This window comes from Scyliorhinus canicula, chromosome 16 (assembly GCF_902713615.1).
Source record: "Scyliorhinus canicula chromosome 16, sScyCan1.1, whole genome shotgun sequence".
In the NCBI taxonomy this organism is placed as follows: domain Eukaryota; kingdom Metazoa; phylum Chordata; class Chondrichthyes; order Carcharhiniformes; family Scyliorhinidae; genus Scyliorhinus; species Scyliorhinus canicula.
This window is the reverse complement of record NC_052161.1, coordinates 32894498-32908872: the sequence shown is the minus strand read 5'-3', so window position 1 is coordinate 32908872 and position 14375 is coordinate 32894498. Positions and strand designations below refer to the sequence as shown.

Here is a 14375-nt window from a genome sequence, read left to right as displayed (position 1 = left end):
CACCACCAATACTGTACACAATACTTCAGATGTAGTCTCGCCAATGACCTGTACAACTGAAGCATAAGCTCCCTAATTTTTTAATCAATTTCCCTCACAATAAACAATAACATTTTATTAGCTTTCCTAATTACTTTCTGTACCTGTATACTAACCTTTTGTGATTCAAACACTGGGGGCAGGATTCTCCAATAATAGGACTATGTCCCCCACCCCAGCGACAGAACGTGGGCGTTTCACTCTGGACTTTCCTGAAGAAGCTGAGTAAACACTTGGCCATTTCAACATAGAAAGATTTTAATATGGGGCCCCGCACTTCCGGTCGGGAGTCTGCGCATGCACACGGCGGCGGCCTTTGGCAGCCGCGCCATGCGACATGGCAGACTCACACTATGGACCGGCCCCGAAAATATAGGCACGCCCCCCCCCCCCCCCCCCCCCCCGAGATCGCTAGCCTAGCCGTCTGTGAGGCCCTACCCGGTGAAGGATCCCCCCCGCTCCCCCCACCGGGGCGGCCGCGGGCTGAGTCCGAAGCCGTCAATGGCCGTTCCTGAGAGGCAAAACGTGGTTAGAACCACGGCGTCAGGAACTCGGTCACTTTTCATCGGAGAATCGGCGTAGCGGCCTGTGTCAATGGCACCCCACCCGCGCTGCGTAGACTGCGCACGTGGGATTCGCCGGGGACCGGAGAATCGCGGGAGCAGCATTGTGCTGGATTTATGTGTCAATGCCCATTCTCCGCCCCCGCGCTGTTCGTGATTTCAGCACGGGGGCTCAGAGGATCCCGCCCTAGGACACCCAGATTCCTCTACATCTCAGAGCTTTGTATCTCTCACCATTTAGATTATAATTATTTTATATTCTTGCTTCCTAAATTGTCAATTTCACAGTTGCCCACATTATACTCCATTTGCCAGATTGTTGTCCACTCACTTAACCTATCTATGTCCATTTGTAGCTCCCTTACATCCTCTTCACAATTTACTTTCCTACCTATCTTTGTGTTCAGTAAGAAGTCTTACAACACCAGGTTAAAGTCCAACAGGTTTGTTTCAAACACTAGCTTTTGGAGCACTGCTCCTTCCTCAGGTGAATAAAGAGGTATGTTCCAGAAACATATATATATCTATATTTCTGGAACATACCTCTTCATTCACCTGAGGACGGAGCAGTGCTCCGAAAGCTAGTGTTTGAAACAAACCTGTTGGACTTTAACCTGATGTTGTAAGACTTCTTACTGTGCTCACCCCAGTCCAACGCCGGCATCTCCACATCATATCTTTGTGTTGTCAGCAAATTTAGCTGTGCTGGCTCGATACAATATTAGGGAGACTTTCAATGTGACTAAACAAGGGTTTATTAGGAACAAGTCCCCCGACTTCTCACATGGTAGACGTGTTTCCACACTGTCCTGCTATTCAGATCCACCAAGTACGTGACTGGGCCTGATTTCGATACAATTCTGCCGGGTAACCAAAGTGGACCTGAGGCAAAATTTCTGACGAGGACCAGGCTGCCCACATCAAATGATCTGTCTCCTTTGTGCAAAACATGATTTTTCTCTGGGAATCTTGCTGTGCCTCCACCCTTCCCACCAAATTCAGGAAAACCAAAACCAATCGGGTCCAGAGGCGATGGCCCATGAGTATACTGCCGATGTGACACCCATGGTGGCATGGGGATTGTACTATAAGACAGAAGAAAGTTGGCCAATCTAAGGGTATGGTGGTCTGCTGGGTTGTTTCTTCATGGCAGTCTTGAATGTCTGCACAGCGCTTACCACAAATCCATTTGAGGTGCTGTGATAGGGGGTGTTCTAGTATCGCAGATGTCATTTGTCCGGACAAGTGTTGAATCTCTTCACTAGTGAAGGCAGCAGAAGCACAATGGCACAGTGATTAGCACTGCTGCCTCATGGCGCCGAGGATCCACGTTCGATCCCGACCCCAGTTCATTCTCCGTGTGGAGTTTGCACATTCTCCCCGTGTCTGCTTGGTTCTGACCCCCACAATCCAAAAAGATGTGCAGGGTACCTGAACTGGCCATGCTATATTGGACCCTAATTGGAAAAAAAGATTTGGGTACTCTAAATTTTATTTTAAAATAATCTAGTGAAGGCAACACCATTGTCAGGGATGGGCTATAAATGCTGTCCTAACCAGGGACGCTAACACCCCGAAAATGAATTTTAACAAACCTATTACTTTGGGGATGTCATTGGTGGCAAAAGCCCACTGCGGGACCTGTTTTGTGGCTGCCGAGATTGTTGTCCCCATCTTTTGGACATCCACCTGTTTTGAGTGGGTGTCTGCCAAGGCAAGGCACATTCTCTTCAAGAAAGGATTTGTGAAGTCATCATGTACTCTCGTCCATGGATGACCAAGCCATTCCCATGGGTGGGGGATGGCTATGTGTGGCAATGTCTGCTGTGTCTGGCAAAGGTTGCACTGCTGCACAATGTGTTCAATATCCTTATCTATACTGGGCCACCCAAATGTAGCTCCAAGTCAGCATTTTCAGTTTTGTTTAGCCCGGATGGCCACTCTGCAATTCCTGCAGTAATGGCCCTCTTGCTGTGGGTGGTACCACCGCTCGGGAACCCCAGAGTCTTACTCCATCCTTGCAACTGAGCTCGTCTTTGTGAGTGAGTTAAGGCCTAGACTGGTCAGATTTATCATGCTGCCACCCAGGTAAGATCATGAACTTCACTTTGAACAGGACTGAGCCGCTTGATGTACCATCAATTACCACGAGACGAGAATGGTGAAACAATCAAGGCTTTATTGCACAAGATGTTGTGTCTCCTGAAGCTGGAGCCAGAATGGGAGCAGTGCAGGAGAGCATAAACTTTTATACGCCGTCTGCTGGGAGGAGCCAGCAGACTGGGATTTACTGTTGTACCTGTAATAGAGTAGCAGTACCGCAGTAATACATGCAATATGTTACCAGTGGTGTTTACCACACCGCTCCACATTAGCAACTATACCCTTTCAGTCATTTATATGAATTGTAAAAGGTTAAGGCCCCAGAATGGATCCTGGCGGTACACCACTTGTTACATCCTGCCAAGCAGGATAAATGCCCATTTATGCCAGCTCTGTTTCCTGTTAGATCGTCAATCTTAAAATCATGTCAGTATATATCCCTACACCATGGGCTTTTATTTTTGGCAATAAACTTTGATGCGGCACCTTATTAAGTGCCTTCTGGAAATCTAAGCACAGTACATCGACAGGATACCATTCATCGACTGCACTTTGAAGGCTTCCTTCATTGAAGCAGCCTTCAGGAAGCAGGTTCTGATTACGTGCCTCATCAAAACCTTTAATGGTTTGAGCATCTCTATCAACTCTTGCCTTAAGCCACTCAGAATCATAGAATCATTGAATTTACATTACAGAAGGAGGCTATTCAGCCCATCAAGTCTGCACCAGCTCTTACAAAAGCCCTACTCAAGTCCACGTATCTACCCTATTCCTGTAACCCAGTAACCCCCCACTTAACCTTTTTGGACACTAAGGGCAATTTTACATGGCCAATCCACCTAACCTGCACATCTTTGGACTGTGGGAGGAAACCAGAGCACCCGGAGGAAACCCACGCAGACACAGGGAGATAGTGCAGACTTTGCACTGAAAGTGACCCAGCCGGGAATCAAATCTGGGACCCTGGAACTGTGAGGCAACAGTGCTAACTTTGAGCTATCGTGCTGCCCTACTTCAAGGAGAATCAGCCCAGCTTCTCTTGTTCCTCTCTCAGTGATCAAATAAATTACATAGCATTCACCTGAGGGCAAATTGTGTTTCATATGTGGAAAGGTTGGAGCTGGATGACCCTTGTTCCATACATTCTTATGTTTTGAATTGATATCCCATATTTGGTAAAGGGTTTATGAAGTAATTTGTTAATGAAATAAATTAAATGAACATTTATTCTTTGCAGGTTGGAAGCTTCACCAGGTTGCTCAAATGATTATGTTAAAATATATGATGGGCCTTCAACAAATTCTCCAGTGCTTTCCACAATATGTACTGGATCAAATCAGGAATTTACGTCATCATCCAAAGCTATAACTGTTCATTTCCAATCTGATTCTCAAAATACTGGTCCCGGCTTCATTGTAAATTACTACATGGTGCCTGCAGATCAAAGTAAGTGTTAAATTACTTATCTTGATCTGTGCAATTGAAATTAGAATGGCAAATATGTGATTGGTTTCAGACAGTCATTAAGAGTTTGGCAAGGCCTCCATTCATTATGCTTCATGCTCATGTTATACAGAATTGCATGGATTACACAGCATAGAAATAGACCATAACTAATCTGTGTTGGTGTTTATACCCTGCTTGAGATTGCCCTTTCCATTTGCCTGATTTCCAGCTCTCGTGTGTATATTTTTATTCCTTTTTCTCCCATGTAGTCATCTACTTTTCCTTAGAATGTATCTAGCGATCTGTCTCAGATTAGGGAGAGAGAGACGGGGGGGGGGGGGGGGGGGGGGGGGGCAGGTGGGCGCCACAGTGGACTGCCCACAGTTGGCCTAGCGGCGGGATCTTCTAGTCCCCCACAGCTGCCAATGGGATTTTCCATTGAATACACCCATCAGCAGAAGATCCAGCCAGTGTGAACAGCTAAGGTTAACGTGCAGGTTTAGTTGGCAGTTAGGAAGTCAAATGCAATGTTAGCATTCATGTCAAGAGGGCTAGACCAGAAGAACAGGGATGTACTTTTGAGGTTGTATAAGGCTCTGGTCAGACCCCATTTGGAGCAGTTTTGGGCCCCATATCTAAAGAAGAATAGGGTCCAGAGGAGGTTCACAAGAATGGAATAAAGAGCTTGTCGTATGAGTAATGATTGAGGACTCTGGGTCTGTACTCGTTGGAGTTTAAAAGGATGAGGGAGGATCTTATTGAAACTTACAGGATACTGCGAGGCCTGGGTAGAGTGGACGTGGAAAGAATGTTTCTGCTAGTTGGAAAAACTAGAACCAGAGGACACAATCTCAGACTAAAGGGACAATCCTTCAATACAGAGATCGGTTGGAATTTCTTCAGCCAGAGGGTGTTGAATCTGTGGAACTATTTGCCGCAGAAGACTGTGGAGGCCAAATCACTGAGTGTCTTTAAGACAGAGACAGATAGGTTCTTGATTAATTAGGGGATCAGGGGTTATGGGGAGAAGGCAGGAGAATGGAGATGAGAAAAATATCAGCCATGATTGAATGGCGGAGCAGACTCAATGGGCCGAGTGGCCTAATTCTGCTCCTATGTGTTTTGGTCTTATGGATGATTTTACCCTCTGAGTGAAGAACTTTCTCCTTATTTTGCGATTGGAATTATTCAGAACTAGCTTATAATTTAGGTTCATGTATTATCTAATATTTACACTGCCTGAACTATTCACCATATTAAAGATCTGTAACAAGTTTTTCCAGGTTTCTTTTCTAAAGAATAACATCCCAAACCTCTTCAATCGTTCCTCATAGCTGCAATCTCTCAGTTCTGGCTACCATCCATATCAATCAAATTTGCACTTGCTCCAGTGTTTAAGAACCAGAGTAGGCCATTCAGCCCCTCGAGCCTGTTCTGGCATTCAATGAGATCATGGCTGATCTGTGGCCTAACTCCATATACTAGCCTTTGGCCCATATCCCTTAATACTTTTGCTTAACAAAAATCTATACATCTGAGTTTTAAAATTAATAACTGATCTAGCTTCAACTGCTATTTGTGGACAGAGTTACAAACCTCTGCCACCCTTTGAGTGAAGAAGTGCTTCCTAACATCTCTCCTGAATGGTCTAGCCCCAACTTTTAGATTGCACCCCTTAATTGTAGAATCTTCAACCAGTGGAAAAAGTTTATCTTTATCTACCCTGTCATTTCTTGTTAATATCTTGAAGACTTCTATCAGATTACCCCTTAATTTCCTAAATTCTAGCAAAAACAAGGGTGCGATTCACCGGCCGTGCTGCGCTCTCAATCAAGTGCGGTGCGGCCGGTGAATGCCGAGAGGCCCTTCCTGTGTTCCTGGCACTCTTCACGTCTCGCAGGATCCACCCAAGTCCCACAAGGCATCTTGAGTCATAAACACGCCCACAAGGGGCGTGGACAAATGGTGCACGCCGAAGGCGTTTTTAAACCGACTTTGATGAACTTACCCAGGATCCACCGGCCTCACGATATCCAACCGCCTCCCCAACGAGGCCGTAGCCGGTTGCCATTCAGCAGTGGTTCAAACAAACGTGCACCAAGTGGAACGGCACCGTTAGGGTCTCCCAGGCCCTCACAGACCCCTGGGCGATCAGGGTCAGTGCAGTGTTGCTCCCTGGCCCTCCCCCTGGAAGGCGGGCACCTTTGCACTGCCCAGCTGGCCCTGGACACTGCTACCCTGGCGCTCTTAAGGTAGCAGGAGCACTGCCCAAGTGCCAGACTGTCAGTGCTGGGGTGCATGGGTGCCAGAATAGCACTGCCAAGATCAGGGACGAGGGGTACTATGCCCATGAAAGGAGGGTGAAGCAGGGTGAAGCAGGGCCCATTAAAGCGACTAAGTGCTATTGAAGGTTGAGGGTGTGCGAGGCAGGTAAGTAGGCGCCTCTGGGAGGTTGGGGTGGTGACAGGTGGGAGTCTTGGAAGGAGAAGGGCCTGTAAGTGGATGTGGGGTGCCTGAAGAGGAGAAACACCCAGGGACCCCATACCGGTGTGTCTTCACTTGGGGGGATGTCGGATAATGCCCATGTTTGTGAGGGGGGTAAGTTTACTTAGAGATTGGGGCACCCTTTCACAATGGCGCCCCAATCTCTGAGTTCAGCTCCTCAGCCCAAAAGAAAATTCTAAGGGCGCGATTCTCCCAAAAGGGAACAAAGATTCAAAGCGAGGGCATTTAGGTGTGTGTTTTCTGGTGCTTGTAGTGCTGAGAAACTCATGGCTATTCTTTGCGGGCCTCAAATCCCTAACCTCCCCCCACCCAGCCTTAATGCAATATGGGAGGTAGCACTGCAAGGGTGCCAGGCTGGCAGTGCCAGGGTACCCAGGCACTTTGGAGACCTCTTGAGTGTAGTTCAATCTGGTCCTCATCTAGTTTGTGGGGACCAGTACCAAACGGCGCTTGCCAGAGGTCTCTGAGGCGAAGGGGTTGAATCCAAAAGCCTCGGGTACCTCGGGAATCTGGACATTAAAGTGAGGTTAATTGCCTTGCTCTAATTTGCAGGTTTGCTAATAGGTGATTCTGCCCACTGTGGGCAATCTCGCAAGGCGTTGCGAGCCGGGCAGATCCCGGGTGTGGGGTCTCCCGGCTTTCATCGGCCACTCTGCGCTGCAGCGAGCTATTTTTTGGGCACAGTATGGCTGTTGAATTGCGCCCTTAATGTGGGCTAAACTGGTGAGAAACACCCCAGGTCCCATTAAAGCGACTAAGTGCCATTGATTAGCAGTGGAAAACTCCCTGAAAAACCCGCCACAAATGAACTTTGGCAGAATCGCGCCCAATGTAATTTTTATATAATGGAGAACAGAACTAAACTCAGTATTTCTAGTGCATTTCTTTTAATTTAGTACTTTCAATGTGGCCTTACAACATCCTATTCAAGTTTAACATAAATTCACTGCTTTTGCATTATGTGTGCTAAAAATAAATGCCAGTGCTAGGTTAGCATTTTTAATAGTTTTATTGACATGCAATGCTATTTTAATGATTTATTCACATCTAGATCCATTTGCTCTCATAGCCCACTCATTTTTTTATTATCTAACGTTGAAGTAATGTTTCCTTCTTTTTAAACCAAACTACATCACTCATTTATCTACCTTAACATTCATTTCCCATTTAACTGTGCTAGACTGTTCATTTACTAATGTCTTTTTGATCAGTATGACCTTTAAGTTTTGATGTTGTGTTACTTGTTTCTAAGTCAAAATCATTAATAAATATAATTGATGAATAACAATGGTCCCAGCACTGATCCTGGTGAAACATTGCTTTTGGTCATTCTCCAATATGAAGGGCTGCCCTTTACCTCTATTCTTCACTTTCTATTTTTTGGACAATTTAAATTCCAATCAGCTAATCACCCACTGACTCCACCTATCCTAACCTTTGTATGAATCCACTGTGGTGTCTGAAGAGCCAGGTATATGACATCTAATGTATTCATCACCTCAAAGATCTCCATCAGGTTAGTTAAGAAAAAAGCAGTGATTCAGAATCTATGCTTACATCATAATTATACTTTGTCACCAGATGTTCTTTTCTCACATCTGCCAGTGTAGATTCCAGAACTACAGGTCTGTAGTTCCCAGATCTTGTTCTGAAGAACACGGTGAGATGTTTGCTGGCTCCTCTGGTACAATCCCCTCTAGTATGGAACTTTTATATTCAGTGGAATGAGATAGAACAAACAACACAACAGATAAAGGCACAACTGGTCTTTGTCAGACCATTCATTTTGAATACCTCCGCAATCATCCTCCACCATTTCCGCCAGCTCCAGCACGATACTACCATGAAACACAACTTCCCCTCACACCCCCTATCAGCATTCTGCAAGGACCGCTCCCTCGGTGACTCTCTCGACCACTCCCCCATTACGCCCAACTCCTCATTCCCTTCCCATAGCACCTTCCCCTGCAATCGCAGAAGTTGTAACACCTGCCCCTTCCTCCCTCCTTGACGTTCAGGGCCCCAAACACCCATTTCAGGTGAAGCAGCTTTTTACGTGCAATTTCTTCAATTTGGCTTATTGTATTCGTTGCTTCCAATGCGGTCTACTTGACATAAGAGAGGCTAAATGCAGACTAGGTGCCTGCTTTGCGAAATACCTTTGCTCAGTCTGCAAGCATGACCCCAACCTTCCTGTTGCTTTCATGCCCACATGTCCATCCTTGGCCAGCTGCAATGCTCCACTGAAGTCCAACAGAAGCAGGAGGAGTAGCATCTCATCTTTCAATTGGGAGGGTAGCACGGTGGCGCAGTGGGTTAGCACTGCGGCCTCACGGCGCTGAGGTCCCAGGTTCGATCCCAGCTCTGGGTCACTGTCCGTGTGGAGTTTGCACGTTCTCCCCGTGTTTGGGTGGGTTTCCCCCCCACAACCCAAAGATGTGCAAGGTAGGTGGATTGGCCACTCTAAATTGCCCCTTAATTGGAAAAATGATTGGGTACACTAAATTTTTTTTAAAAAATCTTTCAATTGGGCACATTGCAGCCCTCGGGACTCAGTGTTGGGTTTGGCAACTTTGGGTTTTGACCTTCCTCCTCCATCTTTAACCCTCCTTTCTTTTAAAAAAATATTCCATACATGTATTGCCTCAATGCAACCTACCCTCTCCCCCCACACCCACACACACCAGGTCATCTGTCTTTTGTTCTTAAAGTTGCTAACTGTTGTTGCAATTTCTATATTCTCCTTCCTTTCAGTTCTGACAAAGAGCATTTAGATTCGAAACTTTAACTCTGCTTCTCTCCTGATAGGTACTGGCAGACCTGTTGAGTTTTTCCAGAATCCTCATTTCTTGGGAGCGACTCAGTAGACTCAAGTTAAAGTCCGCTGAATGGCTCATTTAGCGGGATGTTTCTCGGCAGCTGCAGTGCCGAGAAAGACCCTGCTATTCAACGGCACTTTGCTGGGTTTTTCTGGCCAGGCGAGGAACCTGGCATCTTGGCACTTCCAGCCTGGCAGCTTGGAAGTGCCTGGGTGACAGTGTCAAAGTGCCATGCTGGCAGCACCAAGGTGCCCAGATGCTAGTTGGAGTGCCAGGGGGGCATCCTATCCCCGACCACCCAGGGGCCTCAACTCCCCAGCGAGATAGCCCAAGGTGACATCATAGCTGGTTCATGAATTTGTGAACCTGTACCAAACAACACCCGGTTAAGGTCTCGCTGGCGAGGCCGGTGAATCCCGGGTTTCAGGTGAATTGGGCGAGCGCATCTTTAAATGAGCCTAATGGCTCATTTAAGTTTGTGCGTCTGGATGTCGCCAGCAAGAGCGAGATCCAGATCGCGATGCTCCACAAGATTCTGTTGAATCTTGTGAGACGTTTTGAGCGTCGCAAACATCAACGCAAGCCCCTTACGGTAGTCAACAGTTCAGGTGCGACGAGGCTGCTGAATTCTGCCCCTTGTTTCAGATTCCAACACGCAGTATTTTACTAATTTCCATCTAGGTTGGTGTTTATGCTCCACATGAACCTCCTCCCTTTTCTCTTCATCTCATCCTATCAGCAAACTCGTCTATTTCATTTGCTTTCATGTATTTGTTGAACTTCCCCTGAAATGCACCTATATTATTCACTTCAATTACTTCATGTAGGGAATTAAACCTTCTAATCATTCTCTGGGCAAAGATGTTTCATTTTAATTCCTTATTTGATTTATTAGTTACTGTCTTAAATTTATAACCCTGCATTTGGGGCTCCAAACAGTTCGGTATTTCTTGATTTTTTAACTGCACAGTTCTGTCATTTTGTAAATCTTTTTTGCACCTTCCCAGTACCATTTGTTACAGACAGGCGGGGGTTTAGTTTAAACAGCCCTGATTTCTCATCTCACCACCCTTTTTTATTAATTCATGAGCTGTCGGCGTCGACTAGGCGAGCATTTATTGCCCATCCCTAAATGCCCTTGGGAAGGTGGTGGTGAGCTGCCTTCTTGCACCGCTGCAATCCCTCTGGCATAGGTACATCCACTGTGCTCTGAGGGAAGAAGTTCCAGGATATTCAACAAGTGACAGTGTAGGAACGGTGATATATTTTCAAGTCAGGATGGTGAGCGACTTGGAGGGGAACATTAACCCTTACCAACTTTTACAGATGCGGCATAGAAAGCATCCTATTGGGCTGCATCACAGCCTGGTATGGCAACTGCTCGGCCCAGGACTGCAAGGAACTTCAGAGAGTCGTGAATACCGCCCAGTCCATCACACGAACCTGCCTCCCACCCATGGACTCCATCTACACCTCCTGCTGCCTGGGGAAAGCGGACAGCATAATCAAGGATCCCTCCCACCCGGCTTACTCACTTTTCCAACATCTTCCATCGGGCAGGAGATACAGAAGTCTGAGAACATGCACAAACAGACTCAAAAACAGCTTCTTCCCCACTGTCACCAGACTCCTAAATGACCCTCTTATTGACTGACCTCATTAACACTACAACCTGTATGCTTCATCCAATGCCAGTGCTTATGTAGTTACATTGTATATCTTGTGTTGCCCTATTATGTATTTTCTTGTATTTTCTTGAATTTTGTTTAATTCCCTTTTCTTCCCATGTACTGAATGATCTGTTGAGTTGCTTGCAGAAAAATACTTTTCACTGTACCTCAGTACACGTGACAATAAACAAATCCAATCCAAAGTGGTGGTGTTCCCATGCATCTGCTTCCCTTGCCCTTCTAGATGACAGCGGTCATGAGTTTGGAAGGGTTTGCAGGAGATGGTAGCCTAGCAGTATTGTCACTGGATTAATAATCTAGAGACACAGGGTAATGCTCTGGGGACCTGGGTTAAAATCCCCACAATGCCAGAGGGTGAAATTCAAAATCTGAAACGAAATGTCTAATTATGGCGATGAAACAATTGTTGTGAAAACCCATCTGATTCACAAATGTAAGGGAAGGAAATCTGCCATCCTTACCTGGTTTGCTACACATGTGATTTCAGATCCACAATGTAGTTGACTCTTAAATGTCCTCTAAAATGGTCTAGAAAGCCACTCAGTCAAATCAAACCGCTATATAGTCTGTAAACAGAAAGGTTTTTTGATTTCCCCCTTCATAAGCAGTAGTGCATTTCACAACCCTCAATTTTGGTGTGATCCAACATTTCTTTTTTTTAAATAATTTTTATTGAAATTTATTGAAAAATATATATGAACAAAACAATACAATAATAAGAATAACAATAATAATAATAAACACCCCCCCGGCACCCGTAACAACGCATATAACAAACCCCCCACCCCCCAACCCAAATAAACAACAGAATAAATTAACAATAAGCAAATTAACTTAAACACTATCCCCCTAAACCCCCCCCTTCCCCCCCTCCTTTCCCCCCCTCCCCCCCCGGGTTGCTGCTGCTGCTGACCTAGTACCTTATCGTTGAGCCAGAAAGTTGAGGAAAGGCTGCCACCTCCTAAAGAACCATTGTATCAACCCCCTCAGGGCGAACTTGACCCTTTACAACTTAATGAATCCCGCCATGTCATTAATCCAGGTCTCCACGCTCGGAGGTCTCGCATCTTTCCACTGCAGCAAGATCCTCCGCTGGGCTACTAGGGACGCAAAGGCCAAGACATCGGCCTCATTCGCCTCCTGCACTCCCGGCTCCACCCCAACCCCAAATATCGTGAGTCCCCAACCTGGCTTGACTCTGGATCCCACCACCCTCAACACCGTCCCCGCCATCCCCTTCCAGAACTCCTCCAGTGCCGGGCATGGCCAGAACATATGGGCATGGTTCGCTGGACTCCCCGAACACCTGACGCATCTGTCTTCGCCCCCAAAGAAACTACTCATCCGAGATCCAGACATGTGGGCCCGGTGCAGCACCTTGAACTGGATGAGACTAAGCCTCGCACATGAAGAGGAGGAGTTCACCCTCTCCAGTGCGTCCGCCCATGCCCCCTCCTCAATCTGCTCCCCCAGCTCCACCTCCCACTTCGCCTTCAGCTCCTCTACCGACGCGTTCCCCCACCTCCTGCATTACCTGATAGATGTCAGACACCTTCCCATCCCCAACCCACACCCCCGAAAGCACCCTATCCCTTACCCCCCCGCGGGGGCAACAAAGGGAATCCCTCCACCTGTCACCTAGCAAACGCCTTGACCTGAAGGTACCTGAACATATTCCCCGGGGGGAGCTCAAACTTCTCCTCCAGTTCACCAAGGCGCGCAAACCTCCTGTCAATAAACAGGTCTCCCAACTTCCTAATGCCTGCCCTGTGCCACCCCAAAGCCCGCCATCCATGTTCCCTGGGACAAACCGGTGGTTCCCCCGCAGCGGGGCCTCCACTGAGCCCCCCACTTCCCCCTGTGTCGCCTCCACTGCCCCCAAATTTTGAGGGTGGCCGCCACCACCGGGCTCGAGGTGTACCTCGTTGGAGGGAGCGGCAACGGAGCCGTTACCAGTGCCTTCAGGCTCGTGCCTCTGCAGGACGCCATCTCCATCCTTTTCCATGCTGCCCCCTCCCCCTCCATTACCCACTTGTGTACCATCGAGACGTTAGCCGCCCAATAGTACCCAGAGTGGTTGGGCAGCGCCAGCCCCCCTCTATCCCTTCCCCGCTCCAAAAAGACCCTCCTTACCCTCGGAGTCCCATACGCCCAAACAAATCCCAGAATGCTGCTGTTCACCCTCCTAAAAAAGGCCCTCGGAACGAAAATGGGGAGGCACTGAAACAAAAACAAAAACCTCGGGAGCACCGCCATTTTAACAGACTGTACTCTACCCGCCAACGACAATGGCAGCATGTCCCACCTTTTAAATTCCTCCTCCATCTGCTCCACCAACCTAGTAAAATTGAGCTTGTGGAGAGTCCCCCAGCTCCTAGCCACCTGAACCCCCAGGTACCTAAAACTCCTCACTGCCCTCTTTAGCGGGAGCCTACCAATCCCCTCCTCCTGATCTCCCGGGTGCACGACAAACAGTTCACTCTTGCCCAGGTTCAATTTATATCCCGAGAAACTCCCGAACTCAGCAAGAATCTCCATCACCTCCGGCATTCCCCCCACCGGGTCTACTACATACAATAGCAAGTCGTCCGCATACAGCGACACTCGGTGCTCCTCCACCCCTCGCACCAAACCCCTCCACCTCCTCGACTCCCTGAGAGCCATGGCAAGAGGCTCTATTGCCAGCGTAAAAAGCAAAGGGGACAGGGGGCACCCCTGCCTCGTCCCACGGTGGAGCCTGAAGTACTCTGACCTCCTCCCATTTGTCGCTACACTCGCCATCGGGGCCTCGTACAGCAACCTCACCCATTTAATAAACCCCACCCCAAATCCGAACCTTTCCAACACCTCCCACAAGTACCCCCACTCAACCCTGTCAAAGGCCTTCTCCGCATCCAATGCCACCACAATCTCCGCCTCTCCTTCTGCTGCCGGCATCATTATCACATTTAGCAGCCTTCGCACGTTAGTGTTCAGCTGCCTCCCCTTCACAAAACCCGTCTGATCGTCATGTATCACCCCCGGCACACAGTCCTCTATTCTAGTGGCTACGATCTTCACCAGCAACTTGGCGTCTACATTCAGCAGTGAAATTGGCCTGTATGATCCGCACTGCAAGGGGTCCTTATCACGCTTCAGGATCAGGAAGATTAGTGCCCGAGACATCTTCGTGGGCAGAACACCCCCCTCCCATGCCTCGTTAAAGGCCC

General features: G+C 47.7%; 1 protein-coding gene across 1 annotated transcript in view; it reads left to right on the top strand.

Annotated features, from left to right (window-relative positions):
* The window catches only part of LOC119979709 (cubilin-like), a 225388-nt gene extending 214505 nt beyond the window's left edge, over positions 1-10883 (top strand). Inside the window, exons 23-24 of the mRNA XM_038822269.1 lie at positions 3943-4151; positions 10802-10883. Of these exons, the coding sequence (XP_038678197.1) occupies positions 3943-4151; positions 10802-10812 (220 nt within the window). The 3' untranslated portion in view covers positions 10813-10883. The remainder of the gene's footprint in view (positions 1-3942; positions 4152-10801) is intronic.
* The last annotated feature ends 3492 nt before the right edge of the window (positions 10884-14375 follow it).